The 21,062-nt window shown below is 44.4% G+C and overlaps 3 protein-coding genes across 4 annotated transcripts; 2 read left to right on the forward strand and 1 right to left on the reverse strand.

Annotated features, from left to right (window-relative positions):
- The first annotated feature begins 1,475 nt into the window (after positions 1-1,475).
- Positions 1,476-13,532, forward strand: LOC111597712 (ankyrin repeat and KH domain-containing protein mask). 2 transcript variants are annotated; one of them, XM_023312552.2, is made up of 10 exons: positions 1,476-1,546; positions 4,373-4,631; positions 5,234-7,919; positions 8,782-8,899; positions 8,962-10,069; positions 10,166-11,195; positions 11,260-11,497; positions 11,558-11,832; positions 11,896-13,166; positions 13,249-13,532. In XM_023312552.2, exons 1-10 carry the CDS (start codon positions 1,496-1,498, stop codon positions 13,320-13,322), a joined length of 7,110 nt encoding a protein of 2,369 aa, XP_023168320.2. In that variant the 5' UTR covers positions 1,476-1,495; the 3' UTR covers positions 13,323-13,532. The 2 variants fall into 2 exon arrangements, with proteins under 2 accessions (XP_023168320.2, XP_023168321.2); XM_023312553.2 differs by lacking the exon at positions 1,476-1,546 and adding an exon at positions 2,246-2,447.
- Positions 13,533-15,505: 1,973 nt separating this feature from the next.
- Positions 15,506-16,203, reverse strand: LOC111597679 (gamma-secretase subunit pen-2). The gene is made up of 3 exons (XM_023312508.2): positions 15,971-16,203; positions 15,805-15,909; positions 15,506-15,748 (listed from the first exon to the last, which is right to left on the reverse strand). Exons 1-3 carry the CDS (start codon positions 16,029-16,031, stop codon positions 15,609-15,611), a joined length of 306 nt encoding a protein of 101 aa, XP_023168276.1. The 5' UTR covers positions 16,032-16,203; the 3' UTR covers positions 15,506-15,608.
- A 946-nt stretch (positions 16,204-17,149) lies between these two features.
- Positions 17,150-18,782, forward strand: LOC111597671 (otefin). Its single transcript, XM_023312497.2, has one exon. It carries the CDS (start codon positions 17,313-17,315, stop codon positions 18,579-18,581), a length of 1,269 nt encoding a protein of 422 aa, XP_023168265.1. The 5' UTR covers positions 17,150-17,312; the 3' UTR covers positions 18,582-18,782.
- The last annotated feature ends 2,280 nt before the right edge of the window (positions 18,783-21,062 follow it).

A 21,062-nucleotide genomic window follows, 5' to 3' on the forward strand; every position in this document is an offset into this window, starting at 1 on the left:
CTAACCACATGCAAATTTAATTGCTTGCCTCGTTTTTTTGACTGAGCTTAAATAAAAGAGAAGCAAAAAAACAACACAACAGCAACAAAATAATCCGCAGACTTTCCCGTTCAGACATGCACGTGTGTGTGTGTGAGTGTGTGTATTCCATTCGATGGAAGACAGCGTGGGAGTTATGACGATCATAAAGTGTTGGAAGTTGCGACCCAATTTGTGGAACTGTCATAGATAGTATAACCATAAAGCACAATGCGCTCTTATATACTCACACACACACAAAACCACAGGCAGAGGCTTATACTCTCACACGTACACAGCGATAATCCACGTGTGGTGTCTGCTTTTAGTGTGTGACAAAGCAGCTTATGTGGACGCGCAAAGAGGGAACTAAATAGCGATTAGCTGCTCACAACTTGTACAAGTGCACACGCTCACAGTCCCACACACACACATACAGTCGCGCCCACCTATGCATGTATGTGCTTAGTTGTCGATGTGTACATTTAAGTACGTCTTAATAAGCAGCCACTAAGAGAGTGAGCAGTTTTAAGTGACAAGTTGACAACACACAACGACTTAATTACGGAGCGCCGCCTCTCATCGATGACGTCACGCCACATCAACCAACTCACTCTCTTTGTCTAGCTAATGCGCGTTCTCTCTCTATTTAACTTCCTATATGTTTGAATATTTCGATAAGCTTGAGCATAATTTGGTTTTCTTTTTTTGTTGTCTACATATTTTTGTTTTGTGTGACAAATAGTTATTTGGTTGGGCTCTGCTGTCACGTTATCTTATCAGAAATCAGCTACCGTGTGTGCTCGGGCAACGGCAACATGTTAACCCAAATCATATTTCAAGCACTTGAGTGGGTTATCAGTAAATTGCGAAAAGTGTTTTAATTGCCAAGTCGTTAAGGTGTCTGCCAAGTGCAGCTCCTACAGCAAATCACAGCCAGAGTGCAGCTATACTGAGGAAGAGCGAGGAGAGAGAGTGACGAAGAGAGGAAAAGACAGAGAGATCGATAAGAGGGCGGGCAGCGCTAATCGCGAAACTCAAAAGGCCGCCACACTTGAAAGGCAACAAAAATTGTTATTTATGTATTTTTGTTGTTTCTTCATCACTTTATTTTTGTTCTCAATTTGCATGTTTTATTTATAGCTTTCAAACTTGATGCGATATATTAATTGTGTGTGTGTGTGTGTGTGTGTGTGCACTTTCTGACTCACTCTCTTTAATACTCATTTTCGCTCTTTTTTGTCATTGCAGTTTTGAAAATGAACAGTTTGGCCCGAGGGCCGAGGCCCTGCGTCTCCACCCTCTACGCGACAGTGCGGCAGCAGTGCAACATCAACAATAGCTACTACAAGAATAATATCATCAACAACCAGAAGATCAGCAACACTGGCTGCAACACACTAAAAAGTACGTTCCTAGGCACAATTGGCAGTACTTTGGGCCCGCACAGTGCGGCCGCCCGATCGTTTGCGTCTGCATGGAGTCAATGAGACGTAACGAGGCGAACACTAGCCACCACCCGAATAAGGTAAGTGGCATGTAGCAACCCAACTTCCCAACCACCCCGCCCAAATAACCCTACTACTAAATGCGATAAGAGCCGTAATTATTTTATTGTCATCTGTTTCGCTTGGCCTGGCTCTCAAGTGGGGCGGTCTCTCAAGTGGCCACTAGACTTTACAGTTAGCAGATAAAGCAAAAAATATGACGATAGCGCTTGGAAAAAAAACCACGAAATACTACTAAGTACTATTTATAACGTACATACATAAGTATGAGTGCGTGTATATTTGTGTGTGTGTATGTGTTGGACAAGCTGGTTTTTTGTTGTTGTTTGTTTTTATGGCCGTAGCGGTAGCTTAAAATGTGTGATGTTTGATTTATTGGCTTGAACAAAATATAATCGCAATTACTTAAAGCTGTCTTTCTTTATTATTGAACGAGCATAGAATAGGACAGGGGTAAATCACACAGCACCAACTACAACTACAGCAACAACAATCGCATAGAAACTATACATTTCGTATGTCGTTTACCAACACTTGCATTAAAGTGGCGTTTTTGTTTATGCGCTTGCCGCTCTCGCTCGTTCGCTCTCTCACGCTTACTCTCGCGTTCAATTTTGTGGCAATGTGTGCGTGTGTTTTTCTTGTGTGTATTGTGTCAGTGTGCTTGCGTGCGTGCCGTTTTCGGTGGTTGCTCTTTGAGCTCTTTTTTTTTTTTTGTGTTCAGTCTCATCTGCGTCGCCGCGCTGCCATACGAAAAAGGACGCTGGAGAACGCTCGCGCAAAACATTTTCGGCGTTTTCTTTATTATTATTATTTATTCAAAAATATATTTTGTTCAATTTAAATGTATAACAAATCGTTTGCAATTGGATTTGATCATATTTGGCCGCCTGTTATGGAATGGAAAAATCGCTTGAAAAGGTAATAAAGAAAAAGAAGCAGAAGCAGAAAACGACGGCATAGGCAAGCAGCACAAAATATTCCCTTTCCACATTAATTTGTATTTTATATTTTTTGTATGTACATTTTGAGATTCGGAAATCTACTTTGTCGCACACACACACATACAGTCTGTCAAGAAACACTTTACACAGTGGAAAAAATCTCAATTTTTTGACTTTATGTAAAAAAATAAAGAGTTTTTGTTTAATTTAACTAATTTTTTTTAATGGTTAACTGTTTAATAGGTATTTTTAAATCAAATTATAGAAAACAGAAACAAAAACAATAATGGTGAAACTTAAAAAACAACAAAAACTTAGATTACTCATATTTTACACTGTCAAGAAACTCTTTACACACTTCTTATATATTGTTCTAAATTTAAAATGTAAAACTAATTATAACTAATTTTGAAATACTTAATATTTAGTATGGCCCCCCTTAGCATTCTGTACATGTTGGAGTCTTCTTTTCATTGAGTTGACCAAGTTTTGAATATACTCTAGGGGTATCTTCTGCCACTCTTCCAGTACGAAAGCTTTTAGCTGTCCACGGTTGGTTGGATTCCTTTTTCCAACCTTTTTCTTTAAATAAGACCACGCATGTTCGATTGGGTTGAGATCTGGGCTTTGGGGTGGTGTATCCAAGACCTTTCCGCAGTTGTAAAGCAACCAATTACGTACATTATACTCCTTATGTTTTGGATCGTTGTCTTGGTAAAATTTAAAAGTTGGCCGATTTTCACTAATAAAGCCAAATTTGGTTGCGCTTTGGTGTAAATTTGTCTTCAAAATTTGAAAATATTGCTCGGCATTCATTGTGTTTTCAATGAATACCAAATCACCGACTCCTTGGCTGGAAATGCAGGCCCAAACCATAACCGACAGCTTTCCAAATTTGACTGTTGGAATGATATTCGCTTTGTCGTAAGCTTTAGAGACCTTTCGCCATACTTTGGGCGGACCTTCGTTGTAATACAACATTATTTTGGTCTCGTCGCAAAATATAACGTCCTTCCAATACTCCTCTGGGTGCCTAAGCATAGTAAGAGCAAAACAGAAGCGCTTTTCCACATTTGTCGACGACAGCAAGGGTTTCTTACGTGCCACTTTCGAAGAATACCCATGCCGTAGAATAGCCTGACGGATCGTTTCGTGGGACACATCCACACCACACTCTTCTTTGAGCTCCTTGGCAAGAGTTCTGGTCGAGATTTGGGGATTTGATTTGATCTTTCGCATCATAAGGCGGCTTGCCCGATCAGATATCTTTTTTTTTCGGCCACCCACACCCTTTGCCTCAAGTCTTCCCTCATTTTCCGCGCGACTGAGAACGTTGTATATGGTTTTTCTTGACACAGAAAACATTTCCACTAATTCTGGAACTGATTTGCCCAACTGCCGATTGTAGAAGATCAATTGGACAACATCGAAGCTTAATCTCTTTCCGGGCATTATTAATCAAAATTTGTATTGCTTTTATATGTGTACTCAGCCAAATTTCGCACAAAGTGAAAAATAAACACAAAAATAGAGATGCATAGACAGATTCTAAAGGCATAGTTAACGGTAAAGCCCCGTTATTTCTTAGAATCAGAGCAAAACAGATGAAGAGAACAAAATGTGTAAAGAGTTTCTTGACAGTGTAAAATATGAGTAATCTAAGTTTTTGTTGTTTTTTAAGTTTCACCATTATTGTTTTTGTTTCTGTTTTCTATAATTTGATTTAAAAATACCTATTAAACAGTTAACCATTAAAAAAAATTAGTTAAATTAAACAAAAACTCTTTATTTTTTTACATAAAGTCAAAAAATTGAGATTTTTTCCACTGTGTAAAGTGTTTCTTGACAGACTGTACATATGGATTATATTAATTTTTATTCTTGTGGTCTTGGCTCTTGCAGGTGGCCCTGAATAGCAGCAACGTAGCAACGGAAAGCAATATTAAGAGTAAATTGTTAGCTAATTTAAGTGCGGCAAACGCAACAACAACGATAGCAGCAGGAATAGCGGCTACATCAACAGCAACAACAACAACAGCAACAACAGGAGTAGCAGCAACGACAACGGCAGCCACAAACCAAGCATTGAATTTCAATAACAAAGTGAAGGCAACAGCAACGAATAATTTGCAAGGCAACAGTGCGATTAAGAAGCATACGAGTAAGTAGAGCACACAATACATACATATGTATATGCGTACACATGCATGTAAGTATGTATGTATGCATGTATATGTGCATAAATGTACGTATGTATGCATGTACATACCTAGGGCAAAATGCAACTGGAAATCAATTGTGTGCGCAGGCAGCGTACGAAAAAAGATTGATGTATTGATAGATCACTGGGGATTACTTTGGATTGGAATTACAAAAATTCTCATTTTAGCAGTTTTAAATATGAGTGCAGTTTAGAGATTGGGGTTTCAAATGTGTTAGAACACTCTTTGAATGACTTTCGGCGAGAAACAGCTGGCTTTTTGCTCTCGACAATTTTATTGCAGGCTTTACAACTTCCAGTGCCAATTAAACGCAGCCTAAAGAGAGTATATATGCATAGAGAGAGTATCGCATATACAATTTGAGCTATCAGCATTCTAGGCTCTCTTAAGCTCTTTTACACTTAATAGTAATAACTTCCAAGAAAGAGAGTGGAGTTCGGCGGAAGAGCATTTTTTGGCATTTTGAAGAGTTGCATAAAAGTTTGACAAAAAATCAGTTTTTTTTTTTAAATATTGTTCGTTTTTTGTTGTTCGTTTGCAGAATTGATTGGCGCTAGCAAAGCAAACGCTGGAAATACAACGACAACAAACAACTCAACAGCGTCGGCTAGTAGCAGCAGCAGTAGCTCATCAAATTCAAGTGAATCAAAGGACACAAACTTTGAATACGAGGACGAGTGGAATATTGGCGGCATACCAGAACTGCTGGATGATCTAGACGCTGACATTGAAAAGTCGGCGGCGCATTCGGGTGGTGGCAACCAAACGACTGCAACACCAACAGCACCAGCAGCAGCAGCAACAACAACAACGACAACGCTAAATGCTAAACAAGCAAACAGCACAGCAGCAACATCCTCATCATCAGCAACAGCAGCAGCAGCAGCGGCAGCTCACAAATCGCACAAGACCACATTGCATAGCAATTTGTCGGCCACATCGCCAACCACAATTAAGTTCACACGCCAGCCCATTGCCAGCGGCAGCGCCAACGCAACGCCAGCAGCGGCAACAGCAACTAGCGGCAACACAAACAGCAACAACAACAGCAGCAGTAGCACTAACAGCTCAGCTGTGTTGTCTAGTAGCAAAGGTTCGTCCTCTTCCACGGGCAAACATCATCATCATCATCATCACCACCATCATCATCATCATAGCACAGCTAGCAAAGGCTACAAATCAGCACTAGTGGCACAACTAAACAGCCCTGGTCTAAATCATAACAACAACAACAACAATCACCAACAAAACAAGAACAACAACAACACCAGCAACAACAACAACAGCAGCAGCAGTAGCAACAACAACAGCGCAGCCAACGCAGGCACCGGCAGCACATTGTCCTCCTCGACATTTGCCGGCTTCTCCAAAGGCGGCAACTTGGTCTCCTCCTGCGTTAGCCAGTCTTCCACTACAGCAGGCAGCAGCAGCAACAGCGGCGGCGGCAGCGGCAGTGGTCAGCAGCAAGCTAAACTCTCCGCTGGCGGTATGTCCTCGCAAGCAGGCAGCAACTCTAGCAACAGCAACAACAACAGCAGCAGCGGCAACAGCAGCAGCAACAATAATAGCAGCGGGAACAACAACAGCAGCAGCATAGGCAGCAATACAATTGGTGGCGCCACAGTCGGTGGCCAAAGTTCGCAAAGCGGCAGCGGTAAATCGAGCGCAAAAATGTCCATTGATCATCAGGCAACGCTCGATAAAGGACTCAAAATGAAGATCAAACGCACGAAGCCCGGCACCAAAAGTTCCGAGGCCAAACACGAGATAGTCAAGGCCACAGATCAACAGCAGCAACAGAACGGTGCATTGGGCAACAGCAGCTCGAACAGCAGCAGCCAACAGGAGGACGGCGGCAGCAGCAGCACCAGCAGCAGCAGCGGCGGGGGCGGTGGTGGTGGCGGCAGCAGCAGCAGCAACAGCAGCAATGTCAATGCGTCTTCCCTCAACAACAATTCAAGCAGCAGCAGCAGCAACAACTCGGGCAACTCTTCCGGCTCTAGTAGCAGCAGCAGCAGTGGCAGCAGCAGCAAAAAGCATCTCAACAATTCCAGCAGCAGCAGCAGTAGCAGCAGCAACAACAACAACAACAGCACTAACAACAGCAATGCCAATCCAAATAATACGCACGGCAGCAACAGCAGTAGCAGCAGCAACAACAACGCACAGTCAACGCCGCAGGGCAATAAGCGAGGCAGCTCTGGTCATAGGCGCGAGAAGACAAAGGATAAGAACGCACATTCCAATCGCCTCAGCGTAGACAAATCAGCTGCTTCGGCAGCTGGGGAAAAAGACACGCCCGAAAAGAATGCCAGTAACAGCAGCAACAACAACAACAACAGCACCAGCAACAGCAATTGTCAATGCAATGGAGACGTTGCAACGGGCTCAGCGCCGCCTTGCTCGCATCATGCCTGCATACGACGTGGCATGGGCAACAACAGCGGCAGCAACAGCAACAACTCCACGGCCACGGCTGTGCCACCGGGCGTATTCACGCCTTCTGCCGGTTCGCCGACTGCTGTGGTCTCGGCGGCTGCCTCGCTGCTGGCTGCCACAACGGCGGCCAGCAATGCCTCTCAGGCAGCTGCGGGCAATGGCAGCGGCAGTGGATTAAATACTGGTGCTGCCAATGCGCCTGGGCCGCCGGGCAAGGATGCAAGCATTAAAATATCCTCACACATTGCCGCACAGCTGGCCGCAGCTGCAGCATCGTCTAGCGGTGGCAGCAACAGCAATGCCAGCAACAACAACAACAGCAACAACTACACGGGCAACCAAAGTGGGGCAGCTGCGGCAGGTGGAGCAAATGCTGCAGCTGCCGCTGGCAGCAATGCAGACAGCAAGGCGGCCAGCCTGGCACAGGCCAAGCTAATGGCGCCCGGCATGATCTCAGCCACCATGCACCATACGATTTCTGTGCCCGCCGGCAGCAGCAACAGCGGCGGTGGTGCTGCCGATGAGGAGAGCAAATCGCCGCCTGCTAAACGTGCCAAGCATAGCGAGAACAGCAAGGACATGGTCGACATCTGCATTGGCACCTCTGTGGGCACCATCACCGAGCCGGATTGCCTCGGCCCCTGTGAGCCGGGCACCTCGGTCACCCTCGAGGGCATCGTGTGGCACGAGACCGAGGGCGGCGTGCTCGTCGTGAATGTGACGTGGCGCGGCAAGACCTATGTGGGCACCCTGCTCGACTGCACCCGCCACGATTGGGCTCCTCCAAGGTGAGTAGCAGCTTTCGAATAACCTACTTCTCCCACTCCTGCTCCTCCAATCCACTAGCCCTCAAACTGTTAAAGCTAAAATAAACATGCCTTTTTGTAAAACTTATTTTCTGGCATTTTTTTGTTTTGTTTGTTTTAAAATTTATTTTTGGTATTTCTAACAGTTTGAGGGATTTAAACGCTATTTGTATAGGATATTTTTTAATATCTTGCAGTTTTATAGAAGTTTTTACAGAGTTTTTTGTTGTATTTTAGTTCTTGGAGAGATTACATTATATATTATATAATTTTATAGAGTAATTTATAATATTTGCATTTAGCTTAGAGATTTAAGGACTTCTAATTGATTATTATAGCATATTTTATTTTATTTAGGCTATAAAAATTGAACAGTTTAAAGAAAAAAGCAGCTTTATAGGGTCTTATGGACTAGATTATATGTTCAGTTCTTAGTTTCTTAGAAAATTTCTTAAGGAGTGTTAATGTTTATATTATAAATAACATACCAAACTGATGATATATCATATATCATATCATATCATATCATATCTGATAATGAAAAGTTTGAATGGTTACTAAATAGATTTTTAGGAATTTTCCATTGGAAACTAGATAGGTTTATTTTACAATCATATCTATGTCTTCCCATATAAGTCTTAAAATCAAGAAAAAATTGATCTATATTAAATTACATAGATTAGTATTATCTGTTTATGTTAAAACAAAATCTTTAGCCTTATTGCTTCTAAGATTCTCTCTGGTTTAGTAAATTTCTCGCTAAGAATACAACCTTAAACCAGTTTGAATTGTTCTCCAATCAGCTGTGCTCTAACCCACTTTATGCTCATTCGGTCTCTTGCAGATTCTGTGATTCACCAACTGAAGAATTAGATTCTCGAACTCCAAAGGGACGCGGCAAGCGCGGACGTAGCGCAGGCTTAACGCCCGATCTGAGCAATTTTACCGAAACCAGAAGCTCGGTGAGTAGGCTTACTCAGTTAGCTTACAGATCAGTGGACTAATCCAATTTAATCTTTCTCAGATCTATTTCTCGCATGCCCAGGTGCACTCGAAGCTGCGCAATGGCGCTACCAAGGGACGTGGCGCGACGCGCAGCGCCACTGGCAATGCGACCAATAGCAGCAGCTCCTCGGGCAATGGAGGCGGTGGTGGTGCCACGCCCAGCACCTCACCCACAGCATTTCTGCCGCCACGGCCCGAGAAGCGTAAGTCGAAGGATGAGGCGCCGTCGCCGCTCAACGGCGAGGGCGGTGACGGTGCCGGTGGCATGGTGAGCATGGTAAATGCCAGCGGCATTCCCATCACGGCCAGCGGCGGTGGCCTGGCCACCCAGCCGCAGAGCGTGCTCAATCCAGTGACCGGACTCAATGTGCAAATCAACACAAAGAAATGTAAGACTGCCTCGCCCTGCGCGATCTCACCGGTGCTGCTCGAGTGCCCCGAGCAGGACTGCAGCAAGAAGTACAAGCATGCCAACGGGCTGCGCTATCATCAGTCGCACGCGCACGGCGCCAGCGGCAGCAGCAGCGGCGGCGGCGGTGTCAGCTCCATGGACGAGGACTCCATGCAGGCGCCCGATGAGCCGGCAACGCCGCCATCGCCGCTGCCAGCAGCAGCAGCAGCAGCGGCAGCAGCAGCAACAGCGGCAGCTAACGGAGCAGCTACAGCAACAGCACCACCAGCCACAACAGCAACAGCAGTATTGCCTGCAGTCGCAGCAGCTGCAACAGCAGCGGCAGTGCCTGTCGCTGCTGCAGCAGCAGATGCAAACAGCGCAGCAGCAAATAGCACTCTACTGAATGCTGCTGCAAGCGCAGCCACAGATCCAGCTGTCGCTGCTGCGGCTGCTGCTGCTGCTGTGGCGGCACCATTGCCAGTGTTGCCGCTGGTGGTTGCAGCGGCTGCCGCGCCACAGCCACCGCCAGCAGCGCCGGCACAAGCGCAGCCACAAACAGTGTTGCCGCCTGGTAGCATGCCTGGCAGTCAACCGATTGCTGGCGGCAGCATCACAGCCGGCATCTCCACACAGGCGCTGTCCCAGCATCAGCTGCTGGGCGGACTCGTGGGCGCCGGACTACCAGCAATGCTATCCGAGCAGCAGCAGCAGGCGCTGCTACAGCAAGGCGCATGTAAGTAGAAACTATATATAAAGATGGGATATAGAGAAACCACTTTTCTTGAGGCTTCCCCTTTTTAAACAAAACCTTTTTTCTTTCCTTTTCTAGTAAAAGCGGGAGTCTTACGCTTTGGCCCACCTGATGCGGCAGCCTTGCAACAACAGCAGCAGCAACAACAGCCACCGCCTGGCGTTAATACGCAGCAATCGCCGCCTGGACAGAGTCCACTGCGTCCGCCTAGTTTGGCGCAGGATCCACAACAGCCACCCGCTGGCTATGTGCCACAACAGCAACAGCAGCCGCCACCGGGCTTGAAGAGCTCGCCTGGCTTCGGACCCGCTTCGGTGGGAGCCAGCAGCAAGCAGAAGAAGAATAGAAAGTCGCCTGGTCCGGGCGATTTTGATGGCAGCGTTTCGCGCGAGGATGTGCAGAGTCCAGCGTACAGTGATATCTCAGATGACTCCACGCCCGTTGCGGAGCCGGAGCTCCTGGACAAATCGCAACCGAGCAAACATATTGAGCTGCTTGGCAAGAAACCCAGCGAGGTGGGCGTGCCACCAGCGCCAACGCCCAATATACCGCCCTCGCTGGCCGGCTATGGCATGTACCAGTTCTACCCGGCGGCACAGCAGCAACAGCAACAGCAGCAGCAGCAACAGCAGCAACAACAGCAACAGCAACAATTGCAGCCGCCACCGCTGCCACAGCAACCGCAGCCGCAATACATGGTGCAACCCGGTCCGGAAGCACTGCAGCCAGGCAAGCAGCAGCAACAGCAGCTGCAACAGCCGGGTGCACCGCCAGCTACCTCACAGACGCCACAGTCGCATCTGTTGGCGCCGCCCGCCCAGCAGGCCGTCGCGCATCTGACCGATTACAGCAACAAGAACAAGGAGCCGCCATTGGATCTAATGACAAAGCCGCCATCCCAGCCAGGCGGCCAACAGCAACAGCAGCCCGACAACAATGGCAAGGACAACGGTCCACCCCCATCGCAGCCGACACAGGTGCAGCCGCCGCCGGTTAATCTCAGCGCTGTGGCTGGACCACCTGGTGGCTTGCCTCCTGGTATTGCTGGGCTAACGGGTCTCGGAGGGCCATCGCCGGCCAAAGCCCTGGGTCATTTCTATCCCTACAAGTGAGCTAAATCTCAAAGCTAAACCATAGAATTTGTCGTTAATCAATGATTTTTCTCTTTGTAGCTTCATACCGCCGGGTTATCCTTACAGCGTAGATCCTAACTTTGGACCCGTTTCGATTGTGGCCTCCGAGGAGGCGGCCAAGTTGGGCGGTCATCCTGGTTTGCCGCCCAGCTCGCAGGCCCAGCAACAGCAACAGCAGCAGCAGCAACAGCTCGCCGGCATTAGCATTAAGGAGGAGCGCACCAAGGAGAGTCCCAGCCCGCATGACAACCCGAAGCATATGCCGCCGCAACAGCAGGTAAATGCAGCAAATGCCTCACTAATTAGTGGAAATACTAAAGACAATCCTATTTTGCAGCTGCTGGCCAACAAGCTAATCAAACAGGAGCCGATGATCAAACAGGAGATCAAACAGGAGCCCAATACCAATATGGGTCAGCAGCCACCGCCGCCAACGCATCAACAGCAGCAGCAACAACAACAGCAGCAACAGCAGCAGCCACCGCCACAGCCACAGCAGCCACATGCATTACATCCAAAGGATCTGCAGGCGCTGGGCGCTTATCATCCAAGCATCTATCAGCGGCATTCCATGAGCCTGGCAGCAGCAGCGCGCGAGGATGAGCTGCGACGGTAAGCCACACAAAACTTACAGTTAAGAGCATCTGTTCATACAAATGTTTCGCTATTTTGCAGCTACTATATGTTCTCGGATCAGCAGAGGCGTCAGAATGCTGCGGCTGTAGCAGCGGCACAGAATGCTTCCGGCATGCAACCGCATCCCGGAATGCCACCACAGCATAAAGACGAGTTAAGCTCGCAACAGCAGCAGCAACAACAACAGCAGCAGCAACAGCAACTATCGCTAGCACATCAGCAGCAAGCGTTGCAGCAACATCACCAGCATATGCAACAGCAGGCGCAGCAGCAAGCGCAACAGCAACACCAGCAGCAACAGCAGCAGCAGCAACAACAGCAGCAGCAACAACAACAACAGCAGCAGCAACAGCAGCAACAACAACAACAGAAGCTTAAGCAATCGCAAGCAGCCAGTGCCGCAGCCAATAACAAGGCAACCAACCTGACCAAGGACTCGCCCAAGCAAAAGGGCAGCAGCGCAGGCGACGATGATCAACAGCAGCAGCAGCTGAAGGTGAAGCAGGAAGGACAGAAACCTACCATGGAAACGCAAGGTCCCCCACCACCGCCCACATCGCAGTACTTTTTGCATCCCTCGTACATTTCGCCAACGCCATTTGGCTTCGATCCCAATCATCCGATGTATCGTAATGTGCTGATGTCCGCAGCTGGGCCGTATAATGCGCCGCCGTATCATTTGCCCATAACGCGCTATCATGCGCCCGAGGATCTTTCACGGAATACAGGCACCAAGGCGCTGGACGCACTACATCATGCGGCCAGCCAGTATTATACCACGCACAAGATCCATGAGCTGAGCGAACGTGCTCTCAAATCTCCCACCAGCGCTAGCGGACCGGTCAAGGTCAGCGTCAGCAGCCCCAGCTTGGGTCTCCCACAACCGGGAGGTGGACCCGGCAACAGCGGGCCCGGCTCTGGGCCCAATGTGCTGGGCGGCCAGGGTCCCAATCAGCCCGGCTCGGCGCCAGGTGGTGGAGGTGGTGTTCCACTGAATCTACAGCCACCACCTGGCAGTTTGGGCGGCCCGACGTCCAACAAACCCGATATGGCTGGCCAAAAGTCGCATGGCGTGGCGCCAGGCGCTGCACTCGATGCGCACAAACAGCCGCTACCTGGCGCGCCGCCCATTGGCGCCGGTCCCGCGGGCAATGGAGCTGTGGGAGTAGCCGGCGGTGGTGCCGGCAATGGTGCTCCTGGTGGTGCTGGTGCCGCCGATTCGCGCAGTCCTCCGCCGCAGCGACATGTGCACACACACCATCACACGCACGTGGGCCTCGGCTATCCCATGTACACGGCGCCCTATGGAGGTGAGTAGTGGGGTAAGATGGGATGAGAAGGGTTTGAATCTGTGCCGAGAGACAGTTGCTCATGATTGTTGCTTGCTTTTAGCGGCCGTTTTGGCCAGCCAACAAGCGGCTGCAGTAGCTGTGATAAATCCATTTCCGCCGGGTCCGACAAAATGAGAACCACTGAATGGCAGCAACGAGAAGAAAGCCTACAATGTGAAGAACAACTAGCGGAAAACTGGATCCGGATCGATATCGAAACTGGAAGAGGCAGTGGTTGATAAATACCCAAATGCATTTGCTATTAGCCCTGGGCGTGCGCACATAAATCATATATAGCATACAAATATATATATTTAATATTTTTACAAACGTTACAAAATAACAACAACAACAACAATCCCAAGCACCCCAACCTAAACAACAAAAGCAACTACAACAGAAAAGAAAAATCGACTATTTATATTAATAAGTATTTTTTGTATGTTTCGTTTAACGTGTTAACTATAAAGATTTAGTTTAAGCCCTAAGTTATCACTACTATTACCAGATACAAAAACAAAACAAACAACAACAATATATATATACACATATATATATATGAATATATTCTAGAGTACATACAAAATATGATATAATAATATAGCATAACTACAAATTAACGATGTTTTTCCTAAGTGTATTTTGCATATACATATATATATATATATATATACATATTAAACAAAACATAATATAATTATAGTTATATATATATATATATTATACGAGAGAGGCGTAAATCGAACATGAACAAAACAAAACAAAAAGAGAAGTAAAAGCGGTTACAAATTCTGCTGTAGTGTTGATTTCTTGTAAAAACAAAAACAAAAACAAATATAATTAATATTAATGCATATTGTTTAACGAATTATCGATTATCAATTACCGTTTACAGTTTACCAATTACAAAACAAAACGTAGCACTTACAATTTAGCATTTAGCATCGTGTATTAATTAATCCTTATCTGTGTTGCGAATGGAGCCAGCGCGACATTTGCATCTAAAAGACAAAGGGCGCGCCCATTCTTATATAACTAATATATATGTATATGTATATGTATGTGTATGTGTGTACTATTCGTATCCAGTAGTTTCTCCTAAGAGAAAACTAAGCAAAACAGAAAAATCTATAAAAAAAAAAAAAAAAAACAAACAAAACAAAAATAAGTGAAAATTTTAGTTTTGTGAATTATTTAAATGTTTCTAAGCGTGTTCTTTGAAATATTTATACTATATATAAAAATATATATATTTATAAATGTATGTGTATGATATGATGGATATATAATTATTATTACTATTATTATTATTATTATTATTATATGAAATATGTGTAATTTAAATTTATATATATACATATATATATATATACATTAACTAGATTGTGAATGTAATATGTGAAGCAGAAGTTGAATGTTCTGTTTGTTGTAGAGCTCACTAGCCGCTTCATCATAGACTACACGCGTGATTAAATGGCACTTAATGTTTTATATTATAGACAAAGCTAAGAACGATAAAAACATAAATGAAAACACAAACAATTCTTTAGAATTTATCAATCGACAAACAACAAAACAAATGAGAAAGTAAATGAAAAACAAAAAAAGTATTGCATGTAAATATAACTTAAATCGAGACTTTTATAAATTGTAAATTAGTTGCGATTTCCTGATTGATTCATTGATTGATATGTGACATGTGTGTGACACTAGAGCAACATATGTTGGCAGCTCACAGCAAATAGGGTAAAAACAAAAAATCGAAATATAATTATGTATGTGTGCGTGTTAGATCTGTCTCCCCACATTGCATTTTCACTTCGCAATTTCGCAATCATCGCAACAATTTAATTCACTCGTTCGTAGTGGAATCAGCGTAGTGACGACATTAATTAACAAAGATTATAAAACGTAAATGGAAGACGACATCAGCTTAGTTGATTATTCGAAATGGTACAAGCGCAGAAATTTTTAACAACAAATATTTATGTATTTTTAAAAATCGAGCAAATAACAAGAGCAAGGGCAAGCAACACTTTATGACATTCTAAAACAATGAAATTGTTTGTTATATCAAGACAGCCGGAAGCCGTGGACGAAGCGGAAACGGAAGTGACAGCAAGATACAACAAAATGAAATGAAATCGCATTCAAAACAAATTATTACAAATTATGAAAAAAATAACACATAATTAGTGTCTAAGAAAATTTCAAAAGTATAGTACACATATATATATATACAAATATATATATATATATATAACAAAAAATAAGCTTTAGATGTGAATAAAAAATGTATTTAAAAAGTGAATTCCGTATTCTCTATAATCTGTTATCATATATTTTTGTATATTTGTTTTAATTGATTTAGTTTAATATCAATTGTTAATATTAATACCATAGCTTAGATTCGACTCAGGATCATGGGACACCCAATGGTATTATAAAACTAATATAGTCGGCTGTTGCACCCCAAGCTGCACGATTCGCTTGGAATAGAATAATCCAGGTGATCAGTGCGATTGTCCAGATAAAAGTCCCTATAGCTGAGTATATCACATCTGTCATGGAAAAATCGGATAACTTCAGTTATCTATAATGTTACTCGCTCACTTACAGCGTTTAATTTGAGTCTGTTCGGTGTATGGTGGTTTGCGAAACGCCTCCTCAAAGAACCAGCACACATTTACGGCCCAAACGAAGGGCAGAAAAGCAAAACCAGCTAAAAGTAAATTTTATTAGGGAAATTGAGAGAGCGAGAGAGAGATGGAGTTTAGTCATACTCAGAAAGTAGATGCGGCAGAGCTGCAGTTTGCGTGGGTTTGGAGCTTTCGAAATGTCCATAGTGTATACTAAATAATTTCTCTGTGGACTCTCCAAGCGTTGACTGTTACGCCTTAATTATCTCCTATATTTAACAGCGAGATTTAGCGTCATTTACGTTTGTCTGGCATTTACCTATCTTACAGTGATGTGCAAAACAGATAGGTAAGCCCGTGAAAACTGCCAGTGCTGCCAGATCATCAAGTGCATTTATTTTCGTGTACTTTATAGCAGCCCTGGTCGTCTTATCGATAGCTCGTTTAAGCTATTACACATCACTAAGCAGCATGACAAATATTTTGCTTAAAAGTCGTGTACGGTCCAATTTTAAATCGCGCGTTTTATAAGTTAGTTAAATGTTCTTTAAGTACTAGAATATGGAAACTATATATATAAATTGTCGGAATTGCTGGAGCTTCTAGGCAGACCCGTGATCCTCTATACTGTGAATCTTTGATAAAGTTTGAGTTGTTCTTGCATTATTCTGTACTTTGTGTATGTGTGTAGTTGAGGCAGTTTTTAACGTTCGTCTCAGTACGTCACAGGACTTTCCCTGATTTTTACAGGACATGGTGCGTTAGGATCGGAAGGACATTGAATACATTCAAATTGAATTGGATCAAAGTTCAAAGTATATCCATGTAACAAATAACACATAGGACACACAGATTAAATTCAACGAATCTATACAAGTCCTGGATTTTGATAGGGATCAATGGGGTTGATCTTCACAGTTCTCTCGTCTGTTAAATGATATGCCTAAAAGAATGCCACAAAATTTCATTTAAGATTTCATCAGTAAAAACTGTTGCTCAGCTAAGCTGAGTAGATATTTCTTTCATGGAATGCGGACAGAGGAATTATAAGAGTCATCGCCATTTACAAAATCTTCAATTCAAGGTGCGAGAATTGAATTGACTTATACTATTCATTTTATATTAAGCCTCCATTTCAATAGTGCTGTAAGCTTACTCAAGTAGAGAGTTATTCAACACTTTAATCTAACAGCGCTGCCAGATCTGTATTTGAAATAAAGATTTTCTTTTCAAACTTATAGAACAGTTTCTATAAAGCTAAATAAAAATTAATAAAATAAAAACTAAAAGATATTTTACAGAATCAGTAGTTGCTTTTATAATTAAACAAAGAAAACTTAAGTTCATTATATGCAAATTCGGCGAAATAAATCGATAATTTGCTTTTATCGCACATCGCTAACTAACATCGCACCGCGCAAAAAAGTGACGCGCAACTGCTTTCAATTTCAACGATTTGTGCAAAGCGCGTTTGAAAACAGGAATAATGGCTGATGCTGATAACTTAGACAATTTGTCCAATGCCGAACTGCGTGCACGAATGCTAGCCCAAGGATTGCCGAATATACCAGTCACAGACAGCAGCCGCAAAGTATTGGTTAAACGTTTACGCGCCTCACTAGGCGGCAACGCCGCTTTGCCGGCAGCCAGTCCAAAGAAGAGCAATGCACGTCGCGAGACCTTGCAGCCAGCAGCTGTTGCTGCTGCTGCAGCTGGACAGGTGGATAAGACGGATGGTACCCAAGCTGCGGCCAAATCACGCCGCACCATTGCCTTCAATCCCAGCGACAACAAAGAGGACGATCGTCGTCGTCAGCAGCAGCCAGTGAACAAGCCACAAACTGTGCCGGAGGCAATTGCAGTAGTCAAACCAGTTGCAGCCAAGGCTGCGCCCATACAGTCGCGGCGCATATCCAATTCGGAGCGACGTGAACAGCCAACCGAGCGGATCGTTCGAAAGCCGGAACCAATTGCCGAAGAGCCTACAGTGCCCAAACAGCGTGAAAGCGAGAAACCCTTGCTGGTTAATTCACTGATTATACTAGAGTCAGATGAAGAGGAGGATGAGCAGTTGGCCCAGGCTGCCCAGAGTGCTGAGGATCAGTACAGTCATCACAACAAGCAAATCGCCAGCAAACCCAAACCCAAGCCAAAGCTAACGGCCAGCACCGTAAATACTCATGAATATGTGGCCAAGCCACTATATCCTAGCCTGCAGCCCAACACTATGGAGCAACAGCGCATTAAACAGGTGTACGAACACGTACCCAGTCCCACCCAGCCACGCACTACACTAGGTGGTAGCAGCAACAGCTATGATTACCGTGCTGCAACTGGACGTTACAGCAGCTATGTGAGCTCGCCCGCTCAAAGCTATACAAGTGCATCCTCAACAATTGGTGTCAGCACCAGCTTACGTCGCTCGCCGCCACGTACCTATAGCAACGAATTCAGCGATGATACCGCTGAGGAGGATGCCTCACAGGGCGTTAAATTTGAAAGCGATTTTGCTCGCAATTTGGCACGCCTGCGCGCCGAGCGAATTGGCGATCGTAGCAGCAGCTACAGACGCACCATAGCTACGGGCAGTATCATCACTGGAGGACGTCGTTCCCTGCGCCAGGAACAGGACCCATCCTCCAAGGCATTTGTACGCTTGTGGCAGACTCTGGATAACAAATACAAACTTAAATCTAAGCTATTCATATTGATTGTTCTGTTGGTACTCTTTGGCGTCTATCGTTTCTTCTACTAAAGAAACCTAGACTTCCGGCTGTGCCATAAGCGAGATACTCGAATTTGTCAACCGTTTCATAATACTTTGTTTCTGTATCAGTTTTTCTCACATGTGTTAAATAGCTACAAATTTGTTCCAACTATTTTGTGTGTACTATTGCGTGCAACATTTATGTTTATGAGGAATGTTTCAAAGGAAAATCTCTGTTCATACACCGTGTGTGTTTTACATGTAACAATAAATAAATATATACATATATGAAAAGAATTGAATATCCTACAGATTTATCTGTGTCGCTAGAGGTATGCCATGCATTTGTGTCTTCGAGGACCAACCACATGGGGCAACAGCAGCCGCTAATGATAGAAAAGTATTTGGAATGCGTGTACAACACTTGTCGGCATCGCTGTGACCAAATGCAGGCGCACACACACACGAACACACGCGCACACACACACGCACACCTGCTCAGGTGGTTGAGCAGATGCCGCACTAAGAAATCTTTGTTGTTTTACTTTTTTTTTGTTTTGCTGTGGCGATAAGAATTAATAAGAATTCGCTGCGGCAGTGGGGCAGACAGGAGGCGTGGCATGTTTGGGGATAATTTTATTAACTGGAAATCGCACTTGCGCGTAAATTTTCTTAAGGAAATTGTTGCCTTATTTAGCTGCAACCGGATCTCCATGTACAATAAGTTATGAAAATTGCGAAACAACTAACGCGGCCAGACGGAGCTATGAAACTGGAGCTACAGACGCAGACGGAGATGGAGACGTCGAGTCGAAGTGGAACCCGCCTGTCGCCGATGATGAATTCCACAAATACACGAGCGACATACAGTTGGCTGGCTGCGGCAGATTCCTTGAAAACAAAGCCAATGCCTATGCAACAGATATATGTGTATATACATATGTATATATATATACATATATATATATATATATATATATATCGTGCGGCTAATAAATACGACGCGCATTGCTAGTTGCTCTTAATGAAATTAACTTCCAGGAATTACCTACATGGCCAGCACCTCCCGCCAGCTAAACAATGCCCAGCTGCAGCTGCACTCGCCGCTTCTTAGTCAGAGCTGAACTTGGAGTTGGGGAACTGGAGAGTTGGTGCACAGTTTATGCATTTGCCAGCCATTGGCCATGGAAATTAAATGGAAGCCTGCAAAAACGTTTCACGCGATGACTTCACACCAATAATAGAGACGTACTGGCTGCTGCTGCTGCAGTTGCTGCTGCTGCACCCACCAAGCAACAGGCAAGCGAACGCAGCTCAAGTGTGACATTCATGGAAAACAGAGTGGAAATATGATTTTATGGGCCTGTCGTTTGCTTAGAATATGTCAACGGCTGGACCAACGCCTTTTGTTTGCGTCACGTACCATGCAAAATGCGAATGCGAATGCGCCGCAAAGAATTGAGACTTGGAAAGGAGTCTGCCGGCATCTGTATGTTTTCTATAGTTGAGCTCGACGCGAGCAATGACTTCCTCGTTGGGCCAATTAAAGTTGTTGTCGCTGGTTACAAAAAATCATTTGTAAATGCAACGTTTGGAATAATTCACGCGCAAATTGCTCTACTCGCAAAAATATTGCAACATTCCACAGCAAATTTTACGATTATGCGTTTCGACAGCCACCAACAACAGCAACGTTGGCGACAACTGGCAACGGGCAACGGGCAACGGGCAACTTGGCAACTTGGCAACTTGGCAACTGGGCAACTGAGCAACATTCGTAGGCGCACATCAAATCAAATCAAATTGTAAGCAACGCGCCTCGGCCATTGCACCTAGCCTTCAAGCTGCTATTGCTACTGCCGCTGCTGCCTCGGTCCATTGCAGCATTGCGCTGTGCTTCGTTGCTCCACATCAATAAATCAGTCAACTAATTGTTCAAACAGACTCTTTGGCGAAATGTGAGAATTGAGCGTGCAACCGTTTTGAACTCTGTCTCCCAAAAAATGCGAATTGTTTAGCAGCAGCCAGCCAAAGATATGAGAGACTTACGACATGCGCCAGGCTTTAACTATTGGCCATAAATTACAAACTTACATGTGGCGTAGCTAATGCAAGAATTATTTAATTTTAATGCTAAAACTAAAAAGTTGTCTGGCCTAAGTTAACAATAAACAAACACACATATGTATGTTTTTCATAAACATGTCAAGCTCTTTGCTTAAGTAGATGAAACTTATGAGCAGAAGCTGATTATATACAGCTCATTGTGTATAAGTGGGTATATAGGGTGTGTAGCGAAAAAGAAGTTGTTTAAGAATATTAAATGAGTTGTGCCTTGCTTAAATGGAACAGATTTGCCAGTAGAGCTTTGATAACTGAACTAGAATTACTATATGTGTGCTATAGAGTATCTAGCAGTCAGTAAGTTCACTCGCATTAGTCTGCTTTGTAAAATAATTTCAAATTTGAATAGAAACTTTTAAGAAGTAACATAAATAAACGCCTTTAAAATATAAATAAATTCAAGAT

Source organism: Drosophila hydei, unplaced genomic scaffold, assembly GCF_003285905.1.
Source record: "Drosophila hydei strain 15085-1641.00,03,60 unplaced genomic scaffold, DhydRS2 tig00008122-arrow-pilon, whole genome shotgun sequence".
NCBI lineage: Eukaryota > Metazoa > Arthropoda > Insecta > Diptera > Drosophilidae > Drosophila > Drosophila hydei.

Coding starts and splice junctions, on each gene's coding strand:
- LOC111597712 (XM_023312552.2), top strand. CDS start 1,496: ATGGAGTCAATGAGACGTAACGAGGCGAACACTAGCCACCACCCGAAT. Junction 10,070..10,165: donor GCTGCTACAGCAAGGCGCAT/GTAAGTAGAAAC, acceptor TTCCTTTTCTAG/TAAAAGCGGGAGTCTTACGC. Junction 11,498..11,557: donor ATATGCCGCCGCAACAGCAG/GTAAATGCAGCA, acceptor CCTATTTTGCAG/CTGCTGGCCAACAAGCTAAT.
- LOC111597679 (XM_023312508.2), bottom strand. CDS start 16,031: ATGGACATTTCGAAAGCTCCAAACCCACGCAAACTGCAGCTCTGCCGC. Junction 15,910..15,970: donor CTGCCGCATCTACTTTCTGA/GTATGACTAAAC, acceptor ATTTACTTTTAG/CTGGTTTTGCTTTTCTGCCC. Junction 15,749..15,804: donor ACAGACTCAAATTAAACGCT/GTAAGTGAGCGA, acceptor TTTCCATGACAG/ATGTGATATACTCAGCTATA.
- LOC111597671 (XM_023312497.2), top strand. CDS start 17,313: ATGGCTGATGCTGATAACTTAGACAATTTGTCCAATGCCGAACTGCGT.